This window comes from Lithobates pipiens, unplaced genomic scaffold, assembly GCF_037356315.1.
Source record: "Lithobates pipiens isolate NorthernLeopardFrog02 unplaced genomic scaffold, aLitPip1_a1.2 Scaffold_19, whole genome shotgun sequence".
NCBI classification, from domain to species: Eukaryota; Metazoa; Chordata; class Amphibia; order Anura; family Ranidae; genus Lithobates; species Lithobates pipiens.
The window spans coordinates 86,294,647-86,308,761 of record NW_027507764.1 but is presented as its reverse complement, the minus strand read 5'-3'; the positions used below and the strand labels follow the sequence as shown (position 1 = coordinate 86,308,761).

The 14,115-nt window shown below is 40.8% G+C and overlaps 1 protein-coding gene across 3 annotated transcripts in view; it reads left to right on the top strand.

Annotated features, from left to right (window-relative positions):
* The window catches only part of MKX (mohawk homeobox), a 154,890-nt gene extending 142,053 nt beyond the window's left edge, over positions 1-12,837 (top strand). For 2 of the 3 annotated variants that reach the window (XM_077491034.1, XM_077491033.1), the window contains 2 exons: positions 9,342-9,375; positions 12,065-12,837. In XM_077491034.1, coding sequence (XP_077347160.1) covers positions 9,342-9,375; positions 12,065-12,254 — 224 coding nt within the window. In that variant the 3' untranslated portion in view covers positions 12,255-12,837. The remainder of the gene's footprint in view (positions 1-9,341; positions 9,376-12,064) is intronic. The other variant, XM_077491035.1, reaches the window with a different exon arrangement.
* The last annotated feature ends 1,278 nt before the right edge of the window (positions 12,838-14,115 follow it).

The window sequence follows — 14,115 nt, the reverse complement described above, 5'->3', positions numbered from 1 at the left end:
CCTATTTCATTTTGATACAAGTTTACATTTTTATTCATGCTTCATTGCTTTTTTATAGTTTTTTTACAGGGTGTTTTATGCTGTTGTAAGTTAATAATGCATGTATTTTCATATATGTTTTTAAAACTGAACTCCAAGCAGATATGAAATAAAGCTATATAATATAGCTATATTAAATACATAATAGCATTGTTAGTACCTGAACTGGTATTTGGTCTCTTGAATTCCCTGTACAGCTGAGCTAAGTCTTGGAGAGAGGGAAAAGCAGCACAAAGAGACAGTTAGCTATGCTGTAGTGCTCATGTGCTAAGTAACATGCTGATAGGAGGAGAGAACAGAGTGAAAGAAAGATAAGCTCATCAGTCTACTGCTTCTCCTTTCACTGTCCAGTCACAGGCTGGGAGAGACAAGACATGTAAATGATGCTTAAAGCAGAGCTCCACCCAAAAGGGACATTCCACTTGATTGAACCTTCCCTCCCTCCACTGCCACATTTGGCACTTTTTGAGGGGGAGCAGATACCTGGTTTTGACAGCTCTGTGCCTTAATGGACACATGGCTCAGCTTCGGTGCCACCATAGCGAGTTGTTTGCTGTGGAGGCACTCAACAAGAGGGATGGCCAGGAGCACAGAAGAGGCGCCCGAGAAGAGGAGGATCTGGGCTGCCCTGTGCAAATCTACTGCACAGAACAGGTAAGTATAACATGTTTGTTATTTTTATAGAAAAAAGAGAAAATCAGGTCTTCTGCCCGGCTTGATAGGGCTGTCAAATATGGCAGTGTAAATCTCAGGACTGGATGGGTAGAAATACAAATCCTAAAGTGCAGCTTTGATCTTTCCTGCATTTTTTGTGCTTTTCAGATACACAAAAGCAGCTAAAACCCCAAAAAAATTAATGAAAACACCTAGCAGGGTAAGGAAATGCATTAAAAAACATATAGGAGCCATCATGTGGTTTTAACGGCAGCAGTGTACACAGGCTCTAGTTTCGGCTCATTTTGCTCATATTTGTCTTGTGGTTAAGTGGAGACCATCCGTGTAGGAACGATGTATGTTCCCGCAACATTTTCTTTTTCATTTACAACATGCTCGTTAGCAGCTTGTGTAATATCAGTTGGTTTGTTCACAGATGAGTGCAAAGCCTAATGAGAGGCAGATTTTGTCAAGTTATATCTACACAAACACAGCCCAATATAAGCAAGTCATAGTGGAGAAGCTTTTCTTTTTTTAATCCTCGCCAACACCCACTGACCTTGGAATGGCTTTCACCAACGTCTGCTTCTAATGAGAGGGAAAATGTTCTCTTCTAACAAGTATTGCTGACAAACTTGTTTAGCGTCTTGAGTGATACAGCAAGTGTGCTCGAGACACGTTTTCCTCATTTTCTGTTCTCAGGAATATTTTTTTTTTTCCAAATTCGTTTCTTTTCAACAACAATAGGAACACCGAAATAAGGAACAATAGGACCCCAAAACAGATGGACTGGACTGTACGTAATCCCAGATCCTGCTGGGTGACAACAGCTTCCAAGCAGTTACATGCACAAATTTTGCTTCTTGCTGCATCTGGTACTGGTAAAAAATGTGTCTTCCAGGGTTTTTAAAATGCTTTCAGGCTCAGAAGTGGCAAAAAACAAGGCATTTAAAAGTTGGTTAAAAAAGAAACAATCTGTTACACTGTTATAAAAAAAAAAAAAATGATGTATAAATTTACATACATTGTATAAGTCCATTGTATTCTTACATACATTGAAAAATAAGGATTGACCTATATTTAAACCCAGATAAAATATGTAATAGATTGTAGTCTACAAGTCTATAAAGCAGAGCTAAGCTTTATTTTACACACAGCAGAAGCCAATCGGCAGGAGCAGGGTACTTGATGTCCTCTGGCACCTGATGATCGTAAGGCAAAGAGACAGAACTGCGATCTGCCCTATATAAACAAAGGCAGGCCACTGTTCTGACAGGAGGGAAGAGATGGAATTTGTGTCTCTGCAGAGCAGGGAATAAATTCCATATCTTCCCATAGTAAAATAACACAGTATAGTAAAACACTGGTTAGGCACAAAGTTAACCCTTTGATTGCCCCTGATGTTAACCCCTTTCCAGCCAGTGTCATGAGTTCAGTGTCAGTGCATATTTTTAGCACTGATCACTATATTAGGGTCACTGGTCCCCCAAAAAGCGTCAGTGAGGGGTTTATTTACTAAAGCTAGACAGGGCAAAATTAGTCACACTTCTGCAGAGAAACCAATAAGCTTCTAACCTCGGCTTGTTTAACCACTTCCCACCCAAGGTACGTCATATGACGTCCTTGACTTGGTGCGGATATATCTGAATGATGCCTTCAGCTACAGGCATCATTTAGATATTGTCTTTTTCAGACCGTGATTCCCTACACCATAATGTTCCGCCGCTTTAACGTTCTTGCGGTTGGCGAGAGGGGACATCCCCTTCCTCCCGCCACAGCGTGGATTACATGATTTTACATGACTTTGACTGGGGCTTATTTTCGAGGTAGAGAAACAGGAGAAACTGGAGAGACAGAACAGTGTAAACACCAACAAAATGACCTAATTTTGTAAAGCAAACACCCCTAAAAGTCATGGCGAGTCTAATGAAAAATCCACTTTTTTGCCATAAGGTTTTGGAAAACGTGGAATGAAAATATATATTTTTACACAAAGTTGTCAATTAGATATTTCCAATACACAGCATAGGAATAGGTGTAATTCTAGTTACATCCCAAAACACATTTTGCTGCTCCTTCCACTTTTGGCAATACCCACATGTGTGAGACTTTTGCACAGGCTAACTAACCTCATAAAAAAGGCCCAAAATCCAAGGAGCACCTTTAGGTTTTCTAGGGGCATAAATTATGCATTTTATTTTCTGACTTCCTATCACATTTGGTGCCCTGGAGCATCAGGACAGTAGAAACACCAACAGAATGACCACTTTTTGGAGAGAAAACAAAACACCCCCAAGTATTTTTAAGAGGTATGATCTTTTGAAGACTTAACTTTTTGTCACAATTTTTTGGAAAATGCAGAAAGGAATAAAAAGATACAATGCCTTCTTGCTGCCTATCTGAAGAGCGACCCGAACATGGATGACTCTGTAAAGTATCGCACATGTGAACAAGTCCTTATGGTGACACTATGGGGTTGATTTACTAAGGCCAAATAGACTGTGCACTTTGCAAAGTGTAGTTGCCCTCTACAAGTGCTGGTGCACCAGAGCTTAGTAAATGAGGTAAAGCTTTATCTTGCAAAGAATACTCAATCACATGCAAGGAAAATTAAAAAAACAGCATTTTTGCTTGCACATGATTGGATGAGTTCCTGCCCATTTAAAACGCTCTGAAGCAACTGCACTTGCAGAGGGCAACTGCACTTTGCAAAGAGCACAGTCTATTTGCCTTTAGTAAATAAATCCCTATGACTGGTGTGGCAGTGATGGGGTACACTAGGACTGGTGTGGCAGTAATCAGAAACACTGAGACTGGTGTGGCAGTGGTCAGGATACTGTGACTGGTGTGGCGGGGATTAGGGACATTGTGCAATGGGGTGCAGCATTTACATGAACCTCTTTATTTGCCCTGCATAGAAAAAGCACAGGTAAACTTTAAGGTCTATATAGACCAAAATGTATTTTATTTGGTTTTTAATTAGATATAGATAGAAAAGTGTTTACTTTTTGCTGTCTGTGTCCCACTGGGTGAGTTCCCTTCACTTCCTGTAATAAAGATGCATTGGGAAGTATGGCCAAAGTGGTGGAAATCCTCTCTTAGACAGGTATCACTAGTTCAAGCTTACCATTAGAAGATTTACTATCACCTCTTTAAAATGTATAGACCTGTATGGAAGGAATGCGTTCCTCTAGACCAACTGTGGGTAAAGAGTTCTATATATGGAGGGTTTTCATTTTTTGATTAATGTTTTCCTCTTTGTTAAACTCAATGGACATGTGCCCTTTTTCAACCCTACTAGCTTTATAACTTTAATTTTTTATTTTTACTAGTATCCTTATGAATGTCTTTATTATAGGTTTGTATGTAGGTCAATATCCATTATTGGGGAAAAGTGACAAAAATTGCAGAAAGCATATTGTGCATTTCTGTGTTAAACCCTTGGTGCCAGCTGCCGCCGGCACTTTAAGGGGTTTGCTATGCCGGGAGTCATGGCGGGCCTAATGTGAGTGTCTGTCACGTGATTGGAAAACCTTTACGTGAGCCGCCAGTCACTGTGCAAGGCGTGTGCTCACGGCACAACACTGTCTGCACTATTGCACGCAAATATGCGGCCGCTCTGCGCCAAGGCCCGGCTGCCAAGAAGCCGCATATTTGCGTGCGTTCGGCGCCAAGAGGTAATGTGTTTCATAATAATTTCCCCAATATAAATTCTTCATGTTGGATCAAACAGATTCAACATGGATACGTCTTCACTGCAAAAGCCATCTGCATAGTTTTTATATATTTTTTCAGAAAGAATAACAACGTTTTGTGCTATCTGCAGCTGTTATATTTAAGTATTACTTTATGTTTTCTTTTTTCTCATTAACATTACAATGACGATCCTCATTCCAGAAATAATGTTTTGGAGATAGCTGTCTAAGTCTATTAATTCAACTATAACTTCATTGCGATGATTATGTATTGAAATGCCATTTTTGTGGTTACCAGCGCACATTATATTATGAATGGTCATTAGGCTACGAGCCTGAACTACTTTTGAAATGCTTCATATTGTGCCCGTATCACCCTCTTACTGCACATGCTTTTTATTAAGCTATACAGTATGGGAGTGTGCCGTGCCAAAGGCTGGCCTTCTGCAAGTTATTTCGACTGGTAGTATTGTTTAACTACCTGACACCGCTGTCATACTCAATTAGATGAGAAAAAAAGAACTTTTGATAGAGGTTACTAAGTACCATACCTTCCATATTTATTTAGCAGCTGTTTTGAAATTTTGATACACAATGGTGGCCAAGTCTGAGGACATTCATTTAAATATTCCTCATCATTTTAAAATTGGCCTCATTTATCGTTATGTGCTAAATAAGAACTGCCATTGTTGTCCAATTAGATTTGAATGCCCCAGCTGTCTAGTGCGGCTTGAAAGGGATTAGTTACCATGAGGGCTGCAGTTCCTATGTAACAACTTTTGATAATTGATTAGTGTAGAAACACTGAAAACACATCATTATGAACATTTATATTTGGGGTGTTAAAGTAGTTGTAAACCCCTTACCGGATGACATATAGTTTGCTAAAACACTTTTATTACATTTCATTTTTCGTTTATCATTTTTATTTATTCTTTACCTTTTTTTCGTCTTTTGTGTTGGTTTTTCATTACCGTGTTGCTGACCTCCCGCAGCCTTTTTTCAGGCACTCCTTGTCTGCACGCACTTCAGGGATGACAGCATAGCTTTTTTCAGTTTTTCTAGTGATGGACCATGCCTGTGTAAGGCTGCATTCACAGCGATGTGACACGTGACAGCACATTGAGTTGAATGGACTCCCTGTCTCAAGAAAAATGCCCCAAAGTACAATTTTTTAGCACTGAGTCAAGTGCATTTGGCAACACACATTATTTGCCCAATCACAGGACGACTTGACAGGCCAGCCCTGCCGCTGCACTTGACCCCCATATGCCCAATCACAGGGCGCTAAAAACACTGAATATGGCAGCTTGAGCGCGGGGGACACAGGAAATTGAAATTACGGAGGCAGCCAGTAGTGACACACACTGGCGCACAAATTCGTCCGCCTAAATATTGCGTTCGGGGGCCACGGCCCCCTCCGCACCCCCCGCGCTACTCCACTGAGTAGAAAACATCTCATGAAAACTTTCTTGCAAAAAAAAAACCTTTGTGGGCTTGGCACGTGGCATACATCAACATGATTTTACTGTAAAAGTTTATGGGACTTTCTGCACATAGCACAAAGTGTGGGGGATTTTGCAAGTTTACTGAAGCAGCTTTTTTTGTCCAGAGCTCATAAAGAACTTTCTGACCTCTAAAAAGACGATCCGCTATGCCGACTGCGATAATGTTCAGCTTATTGCCTTATTTTATTCCCCCATTACATTCTGTTTTATTAAAAACAGCCTTAAGTGTGGTTTTCATTAATCGGTTACTATTTCAGTTTATTTTATAAGAGGCATGCTGTGAAAATATGACCATTTTTAACTCACACAATGAAATCTCCACATTACATTGAAAAAGACAGAGGGTTTTCATTGGCGTAGTGTGTATTTTGGAATACATATACTGGCTTTGTTATCATAATCACAGAACATATGTACATGGACTACTTCGATATTGCATTAATAGAGTCTTTTTCGTTTTTATTTAGGAGTTGCATTGTAAGTTAAAGGCAGTGGCTATATCACAGACATAGTCGTTTTCAAAGCCCCTCATTGGTTGGGAGGGTAGGACAGCCAGTGTAGTATCTCCCAAACCCCACTCCTTGCCTATGGTCTTCTCCAATAGATATGCCCAGGCAGTGCCTGCACTAACCACTAATTGTCTTATAATTATACTGGGGCAAGCTTCTTTTTTCTGCCAATGTGTCTCAATGGATATGTACCATGGTATAAGAGTAGGGCGGTTGGGCTTCCTATTATGCCCCATACACACGGTCGGAAATTCAAACGGAAAAAGTCTGATTCAATTATTTTGTTGGGAAATCCAATCGTGTGTGGGCTCTGTTGGACTTTTTCAGTCAGAATTTCTGAAGGAAAAAGTTTGAGAGCTGGATCTAAAATTTTCCAACAACAAAATTCAATCGGACTTTTTCCGATCGTGTGTAGAGAATTCCGACGCACAAAGTGCCACGCATGCTCAGAAAAAATTTGGAGACGAAAGCTATTGGCTACCGACCTCTACGTAGTCCCGTCGTACGTTTTGTACGTCACCTCCTTCCGAACAATCGGATTTTCCAACAACTTTGTGCAACCGTGTGTATGCAACAGTTTTGGCCAAAATACGTCAGAAAAATCTGACGGATTTTGTGGTCGGAATGTCCGACCGTGTTTATGGGGCATTAGCGTTACAGGAATGATGGTCACAATGGTCTACTTGTGATGTATATTATGTAGAGCTCCTGGGGACTTATTTTAAGTGGTTGTAAATCCTTACATATACCCAATGAAGGGACTATCCCCAGGTGAAGCACAGATTTACTAAAACTGGAGAGTGCAATATATGGTGCAGCTCTGCATAGTAAGCAATCAGCTTCCACGTTTTATTGTCAAAGCTTAATTGAACAAGCTGAAGTTAGAAGTTAATTGGTTACAATGTAAAGCTGCACCAGATTTTGCGCTCTCCAGTTTTGGTAAATCAACCCCAAATCCTTCTACATACATGGTATCTGTCTATCGGTCTATCTGTATTCTTCTCTTAACTACTACATCTGTTCAAAGTGCTGAATTTATAAGCTCATCTCAGAGTTCAGAAAAAAGGGGGCGGAGAACTGAAGTTACACTCTGCAGCGCTCAGTGAGGAGAGCTCTGAGAGCTGATTGGAGGGAAGTGACACACCCCCCTTTATACAGCACACAGGAACTGAGATGAAGCTGTCTATCTGCTGGAGTTCCCTCCCCTGTCACCTTTTTTTGTCTTGGTGTCAGAAAAAAATTTCAACAGTGATTCATGCTAATAGCAGATGAACAAAGCAGCAGACTGAAATTACACTTAGTGCTTTTAATTGAGACAAGTACACACTATATAGGGATATGCTTTGTTCATATATCAAGTCTGAGGTTTACAACTATTCTTAGAATGTCTATAGGCATTATCTGTCATGCTTCCCCAACTTTATGTTCCTTTCCACCTTCTGGGTTTGTTGTTGATAAGTCTCGGAAGAGTACTGGGTGGTGAACCGACCAGTGGGGGATTTTTAGTGTATTAACACAGGACAGCTGAATCAACATGCATGACTGAAGTCTAATGCCACCACTTTACAGCAACCAATACATGGGGGCAATAGTTTACTAACGTAAACAAAGTTTTTCCCCTTCTTACTAATCTCCACCTATTTCCTTAAGTATATAGGGGCTGGAGCTGAAAGTTAAGTACAAGAAAAGGTTAACAGAAACAGAAAAGAGAAATGCAAGCTTTATTCATTAAAATCCAAATGGTTCAAACCATACAGACCCAGGAGACAGGATGACCGCACAAACGCGTTTCATGCAGGGTGCACTTAGTCATAACTATAACTATAACAATGACTAAGGGCATCCTGCGTGAAACACGTTAACATTTGTGCTGTCATCCTGTGTCCTGGGTCTGTAATGTTTGTACCATTCGAATTTTAATGAATAAAGCGTGCAGTTCTCTGAAGACTGTAGTGCGGTCAATCTTTTCTTGCACTCACCTGAAATTCCTCAGGTCACAAACTGGACTGGCACCCACTCATTCAAAGCAGGAGTTACTTGGGGATGTCTTACCTGGAGAGGTATCTGCTTGTGCACTTTCAGTAGTTTGGAGCTGAAAGTTGTGCTGCCAACTTGGCACATCAAGAGTGGCCTAATGCTGGAATCACACTGTAGCATTCTGTTGCATGCTAATACATACACTATATTACCAAGAGTATTGGGACGCCTGCCTTTACACGCACATTAACTTTAATAGCATCCCAGTTTTAGCCCGCAGGGTTCAATATTAAGTTGGCCCACCCTTTGCAGCTATAACAGCTTCAACTTTTCTGGGAAGGCTGTCCACAAGATTTAGGAGTGTCTATGGCAATGTTGGACCATTTTTCCAGAAGCGCATTTGTGAGATCAGGCATTGATGTGGACGAGAAGACCTGGCTCGCAGCCTCCACTCTAATACATCCCAAAGGTGTTCTACCCGGTTGAGGACCAGGGTTAGGCTTGGCCCCTTAGTTCCAGTGAAGGAAACTCCTAAGGCATCAGCATACCAAGACATTTTGGACAATTTCATGCTCCCAACAGTTTGGGGATGGTCCCTGCCTGTTCCAACATGACTGTGCACCAGTGCACAAAGCAAGGTCCATAAAGACAGCTGAGTGAGTTTGGGGTGGAGGAACTTGACTGGCCTGCACAGAGTCCTCACCTCAACCCAATAGAAACACCTTTTAGATGAATTAGAGCGCAAACCAAGAGAGCAAGGGTCATTCTCTGCAGCATCCTGACAGGGGGCAAACTTTTCTACTCAGGCTGTTGCTGTTTTCTTTAAAAAAAAAAAAATGAATGTACCGGCAATGTATTTAGCTGATTGAACCTGAACATTTGAAACATTTGAAAAGTTTTAACTTTCATCCTATATAATTGACAAAATTGACTGACTTGGTATCTCTGCTTTGTTTCAGATACTGTGGAATCAGGACCAAGTAAGTGCCAAAGGTGAGTGTGGTGGATTGAAGTGGGATTATGTGTGGTGTTTATTTTTTAAGTTATGTACAGGAGGACAGAAGTAAGCAATTAAAGTGTTACTAAACCCAGAACCCTGCATTCACTATATCTGGTCTCCCACAGTACACAGAAGATGGAAATGCAATAATTTTAGTAAATATAAACTGCTAAATACCTTTTCTCATCAGCGGTATATAGCAGTCTTGTGACTTCTATTAGTGTCTGGTTAAAGCTTGTAAGAGGAGTTTTCATTCTCCTCTGACTGTACTATGAGGCTGCAGGATCCCTGACCCTCTGTCTGGACAGTGCTGATTGTCCCTGCGTTGATAGTATGCACTTCCATGCTTTATTGCATATACACACTGATTTTACTGTTGTGGGTTTAGTAACAGTTTAAAGGGGGTAAACATCAAAGTGACGGGACTGCTAGGTGGTCTTCCATTGGATGTCTATAGATTCAACATATAGTAAGAGGGCTTTGAAATTGTAGATCATCTCTGCGCTATATTCCTGGCTCTGCACACCTGCTGTGTCCATTCTGTTGGACTTTTCCTGTAAGGATGAGCACAGCAGGGATCCACTGGATGGAGATCTGGGTGGGGGAACCAAACAGAATTATGTCAGGGAAATCTAGTGCTTCTATAGTATCCAATAGATAAAACCAAGCAGAGAATGACTTAGCCCACTAGGCATATTTTCTGCTTAAAAAAAAACATCTAGGCTAGACTGATCTTTCAAAGTATAACCTTTTTCCAGGAAATAATCATTTTAAAACAACCCATTTAACCAAATTAAAATACTTGTTTAAATATACGCACAGCCCTTGTGGAAAGTTTCAGTCTAATTTTTGTTTATTTTCGCTGAATGCGCCAGTTTTATCTACCATCCAAAAACATACTGGGAGTTTTACTGGAAGGATGTTATGTTTGTATGACATGCACAATGGACTTTAGATCATAATTTCCCTTGGAGCTGGAACCAGTGTAAATGGTTCAGAATTCTTTGTATGGTGCTGCAGATTATGGAGGCAAGTTATCATTATATACACTATATTACCAAAAGTATTGGGACGCCTGCCTTTACACGTACATGAACTTTAATGACATCCCAGTCTTAGTCCATAGAGTTCAATATTGAGTTGGCCCACTCTTTGCAGTTATAACAGCGTCAACTCTTCTAGGAAGGCTGTCCACAAGGTTTAGGAGTGTGTCTATGGGGATGTTTGACCATTCTTCCAGAAGCGCATTTGTGAGGTTAGGCACTGATATTGGATGAGAAGGCCTGGCTCACAGTCTCCGCTCTAATTCATCCCATAAATGTTCTATCAGGTTGAGGTCAGGACTCTGTGAAGGCCAGTCAATTTCCTCTACCCCAAACTAGCTCATCCATATCTTTATGGACCTTGCTTTGCACAGTCATGTTGGAACAGGAAGGGGCCATCCTCAAACTGTTCCCACAAAGTTGGGAGCATGAAATTGTCCAAACTGTATTCTGACACCTTAAGAGTTGCCTTCACTGGAACTAAGGGGCCAAGCCCAACCCCTAAAAAACAACCCCACACCATAATCCCTCCTCCACCAAATGATTTGGACCAGTGCACAAAGCAAGGTCCATAAAGACATGGAAGAGTGAGTTTGAGATGGAGGGACATGAATGGCCTGCACAGAGTTCTGACATGGTAGAACACCTTTGGGATGAATTAGAGTGGAGACTGTGAGCCATGCCTTCTTGTCCAACATCAGTGCCTGATCTCAAAAATGTGCTTCTGGAAGAATTGTCAAACATTCCCTCTAGACACACTCCTAAACCTTGTGGATGGCGTTCCCAGAAAAGTTGAAGCTTTTTAGCTGCAAAGGGTGGGCCAACTTGATATTGAACCCTATGGACTAAGACTGGGATGCCAATAAAGTTCATGTGCGTGTAAAGGCAGGTGTCTCAATACTTTTGGTAATATATATATATATATATATATATATATATATATATATATATATATATATATATATATATATATATATATATTTATATCTCAGAAAAGACAGGTGGGTTACTTTCAACTTTAAGTTTCTTAGTAGTTAAATCAATGTCAATGTGGGCTCCCAATGTATCCGCCAATCAATTAAGGACAAAAAAACGGAACAGTTGCTTCAATGCTGAAACCTATTAAATGAATTGCAGCACTGAAGCAATTGTCTCATTTTTTGTCCATATATATATATACACACACACATACAAATGTGTGCTCACTAATTTTACTAAAAGGTCTGCTTTCGCTGCAAGTATGCATTGAAAAATCTAGAGCTAACTCCAGCAGTACTTTTTTCTAACACTAGATGTCCTTATTCTGCTGAGTTGACTGTTGGCATCATTCAACCCACTTCTTATGAGCCCAGTTTGTCATGGACCCAGCCCCAGAGGTGGTGCTGTCTTATAGCCTTGGTTTAGAATATTACTGTACAATGCTCACATGATAAAATACAAGAGCTGTTCAATGCAGAAGTAATGATTACTTTATGTAATGTAAAGACATAAATGTATATTGTATATATATTTTTTTTCATGCAGGGTGGGGGGCATTTTAAATTAGCTTTAAGCCCTGCTTGTGACCATTTCGTACATCTTTGGCTTCCGATTTACCATAAATTCTCTGACACAATTGTGTTTCTTTCACTTAATCTAGTGCAGTTAACAGAAGAGGAGCCAGCAAGGATGAGACCTACTGGCGAGAAATCAACGCAGCGATGGCTCTCACAAACCTCGCACAAGGAAAGGACAAGCTTCAGGGGACAACCAGCTGCATTATCCAGAAATCCTCACACATATCAGAAGTCAAGACTGTCAAAGTGCCACTAATTCAGCAATATCAATGACTCTGGCTTGCCTGCCCACCAAGAACTGATACTCTGGGCTGGTCACTGCTACAAGCATGTTTTGCCTTAGAACTGTAATGGACTGTTCTGACCAGCGGTACAAGACTTGGAAAGCGAGAAGTAATGGACATGTACATTTTATTGTCTTACTTAAAAAAAATCAAAAAAAAAATCAAAATACTAACTTATTTTATGCCATAAATATTCTGCTTTGGAGTAAAATTGTTTGCCTTGCTATTACCATATGTGCCTTGCAGAAATAAGCTAGAACGTGGGCATAATGTAACATATTTATGCCTTAAATTATGAATGCCATAATGCTTCATCTTCTTGTATTTAATCTTGGACTTCTTGCCGTCAGGTTAAAGTAAAAACTACCTGAATGCAAAGTGAATTATCTTTATTTGTTGCCAAAAAATGGGAAAGGTGCACAGCATTGTTTTTATAGAGTTTGGGGTGTATAAATGACCAGCATTAAACTACAAAGCACTTGAACATGGACTGAAGTTGATAAAATATCTTTATTCCAGAAGCCTTTCTTAATGAATCAGGAAAATATAATAAAACCAAAAGAAGTTTGTTACATTGTGAACTTTTATGTTGCTGCTTTATACTTAGTAACAAAACCATAACCGGTAAGCATGACTGCTGGGTACATCCAAACTTACCCCTTCCATGTATAGGTGTTATCCAAGAAAGTTTTTTTTTATCTGGAGATACAGTGTGATGCTTGTTGAAACCCTGTGAAAAAAATAAGTGTACCATGATATCACAACATACAAAAAAGGTGCATAAGTGTATAGTACTGGTCTGACATCTGCAGAGGAAAGGGCCTCCCCCGACATCTCCCCAAGTTATAGAGGTTCACTTGTGTAATGGGTGGCATCCGCCTAATAAAACTCTACCTTCATCCGCTGGATGCTTGCTTTAAAGTTGACTACACATATAACAAACTAATTGCATAATCCCTGTACAATCTCACTAACAGCAATCAACAACTATGAAGTTTTTGGGTCTTCTTAAAGTGGTTGTAAACCCTACAACCAACTTTGACCTACAGGTAAGCCTAGATTAAGGCTTACCTGTAGGTCCAAGAAATATCTCCTGAACCTACACGATTTAGGAGATATTTGCCGAAAGACAGGCACCGCTGTCTACGGCGCATGTGTCGTAGACAGCGGCGCGCAGGCGCACCGAGTGCGCCACAGTCAACGGCGATATGCCGCGAGTGGCGGCTCCCTTGCGCATGCGCGGGAGTGACGTCATTGCGGCTTCGCCGAATGACAGCGGCGGAGCAGCGAGACCCACCGGAAAGATGGATGCTCCAGACTACAGGGGACAGCGGTGACATCGCTGGCTCCTGTGTCAGGTAAGTGACACATAATGGACTACTATGCGATGCATAGTAGTCCATTATGCTTTACCTTTGCAGGGAATGAAAGAGAAAGTAAACCCATCAGGGTTTACTTCCTCTTTAACCTCTTGCCAACTGCCAGCAGTACATTTACTGGAGGTGAATGTCAGCCCCTGGCAATGCAACGTACCGGTACATTGCAGTGAACTTTCTGATTTAGAGGTGTGTGTGATGTGATCTGATCTGATCTGTGCTGTGATTTGACACAGCACGAGTTTGTCAGCAGGTTACAGCCAATCATTTTGGCTGTATACCTGCTGATTGGCTGCGGCTAGATTTCTCCCTGCTATCAGTTATTTTTCAGAACTGAAAGCAAGGAGAGACCCTGGGAGATTTATCATTAAAAGTTGCACACATACACTTGTTACAAACACAGTTAACCCCTCGATTGCCATCCTGATCCCTCTTGTCACCTAGCCAGTGTCATTACTACAGTGTACAGTAAAG